This window comes from Bison bison, unplaced genomic scaffold (genome assembly GCF_000754665.1).
Source record: "Bison bison bison isolate TAMUID 2011002044 unplaced genomic scaffold, Bison_UMD1.0 scf7180017864440, whole genome shotgun sequence".
In the NCBI taxonomy this organism is placed as follows: Eukaryota; Metazoa; Chordata; class Mammalia; order Artiodactyla; family Bovidae; genus Bison; species Bison bison.
In genome coordinates, this window is record NW_011495002.1 from 1,172,748 (window position 1) to 1,173,944 (window position 1,197).

Below are 1,197 nucleotides of genomic sequence, written 5' to 3' on the forward strand. Positions count from 1 at the left end.
CCCATCTCCCCTCCCATCATCTATGAAGACCTGGCACTGCCCGAGGACACCACCTCTGGTGCCCTCCCCTCCCCTCCCGCTCATGACCATCTGCAGGCTCCCACACCAGGGGGCGTGCCCTGCAAGGGTGCTGTTCTGTTGCCCTCTCTCACCTGTTTCCGATAGACATAGCACGCTGCTATGGCGACCATGGTGGATTCTCCCACAAACCCCGCGAGGAGGGAGCCCACGCCCAGGGTGGCTCCGTGTACCCTGGGGATGAGAACGCAAAGGGCATCTGTCTGTTAGAGACCCGCGGAGGCACAGAGAATCAAAACCCAGCCAAAACCCAGGCAAGGTGTAGGCGACAGGGGTGCCTTCGAGATCTGCCTGTTAGCGCTGCACCTAATAAATATTCCACCTGGGTGGGAGAGCGGCCTGGGACCCCCTCCGGGGCCTGCGACTCCCACTCCTGCTGCAGATCTCAGCTCAGCATCTGCTGGGGAAGGGGCACGTCTCCCCGCCCGGCCCCAGGTGCCCGCAGCATCCCGCCCCTCCTCTCTGTAGAGTGCAATTTCCCAGTAGACGGGGTCCCAGGAAAGTGGGGATCCCCAAGAACAAGGGCAACACCCTCGCTCGCTCCCTTGCGTTTTTCACCTTGCCCCTGCCCGCCACACCACGGTGGATGCTCAGTGCTGACCGTGTGGGTGGGCATGACCCCGGAAGTGCTTTTCTAGAATGGATCTCAACAGCCTCCAACCTGGTCCCCTGGGCAGAGAAACGAGGCATCACTCAGCATTTCTAACTCTAGACACGCTTGGGGATTTCCCAGGAAAAAAACGCTGATTTAATCTTCTGGACAGAGTGCCTCGGTGGCAGCAGGATCCCATAGCTCCGCCCGCACCTCCCCCACCTTCACACGTACCCCAGGTAGGGCAGGACCACGAGGCTGGTGATGAGAACAATGATCCGCAGCACGGAGCTGGGCGCCAGGACGAAGGTCTTCTTCAGGGTCATCAGCCACCCGGTCAGATGGGCCCTCACGGTGACTGGAGGGAGAGCCAAGGACTGGTCAGCAATGCCCCCCTTCTCTCCATCCTGCTGCTTCTACCCCCAGCTCCGCCCCCCAGAGCCCGCCCGCAGCAGCACATCCCTGGTCCCAGGGGCGGCTGGGGGGGACCCAGGCCCTGCAGCTGCCGCCCTGGGCCCATCTTCCTG

At 62.4% G+C, this 1,197-nt stretch overlaps 1 protein-coding gene across 1 annotated transcript in view; it reads right to left on the reverse strand.

The window, feature by feature from the left end:
• Window positions 1-1,197, reverse strand: part of ANKH (ANKH inorganic pyrophosphate transport regulator) — a 170,547-nt gene that overhangs the window by 2,384 nt on the left and 166,966 nt on the right. Inside the window, exons 10-11 of the mRNA XM_010858798.1 lie at window positions 905-1,028; window positions 105-252 (exon numbers count right to left, since the gene is read on the reverse strand). Coding sequence (XP_010857100.1) covers window positions 105-252; window positions 905-1,028 — 272 coding nt within the window. The remainder of the gene's footprint in view (window positions 1-104; window positions 253-904; window positions 1,029-1,197) is intronic.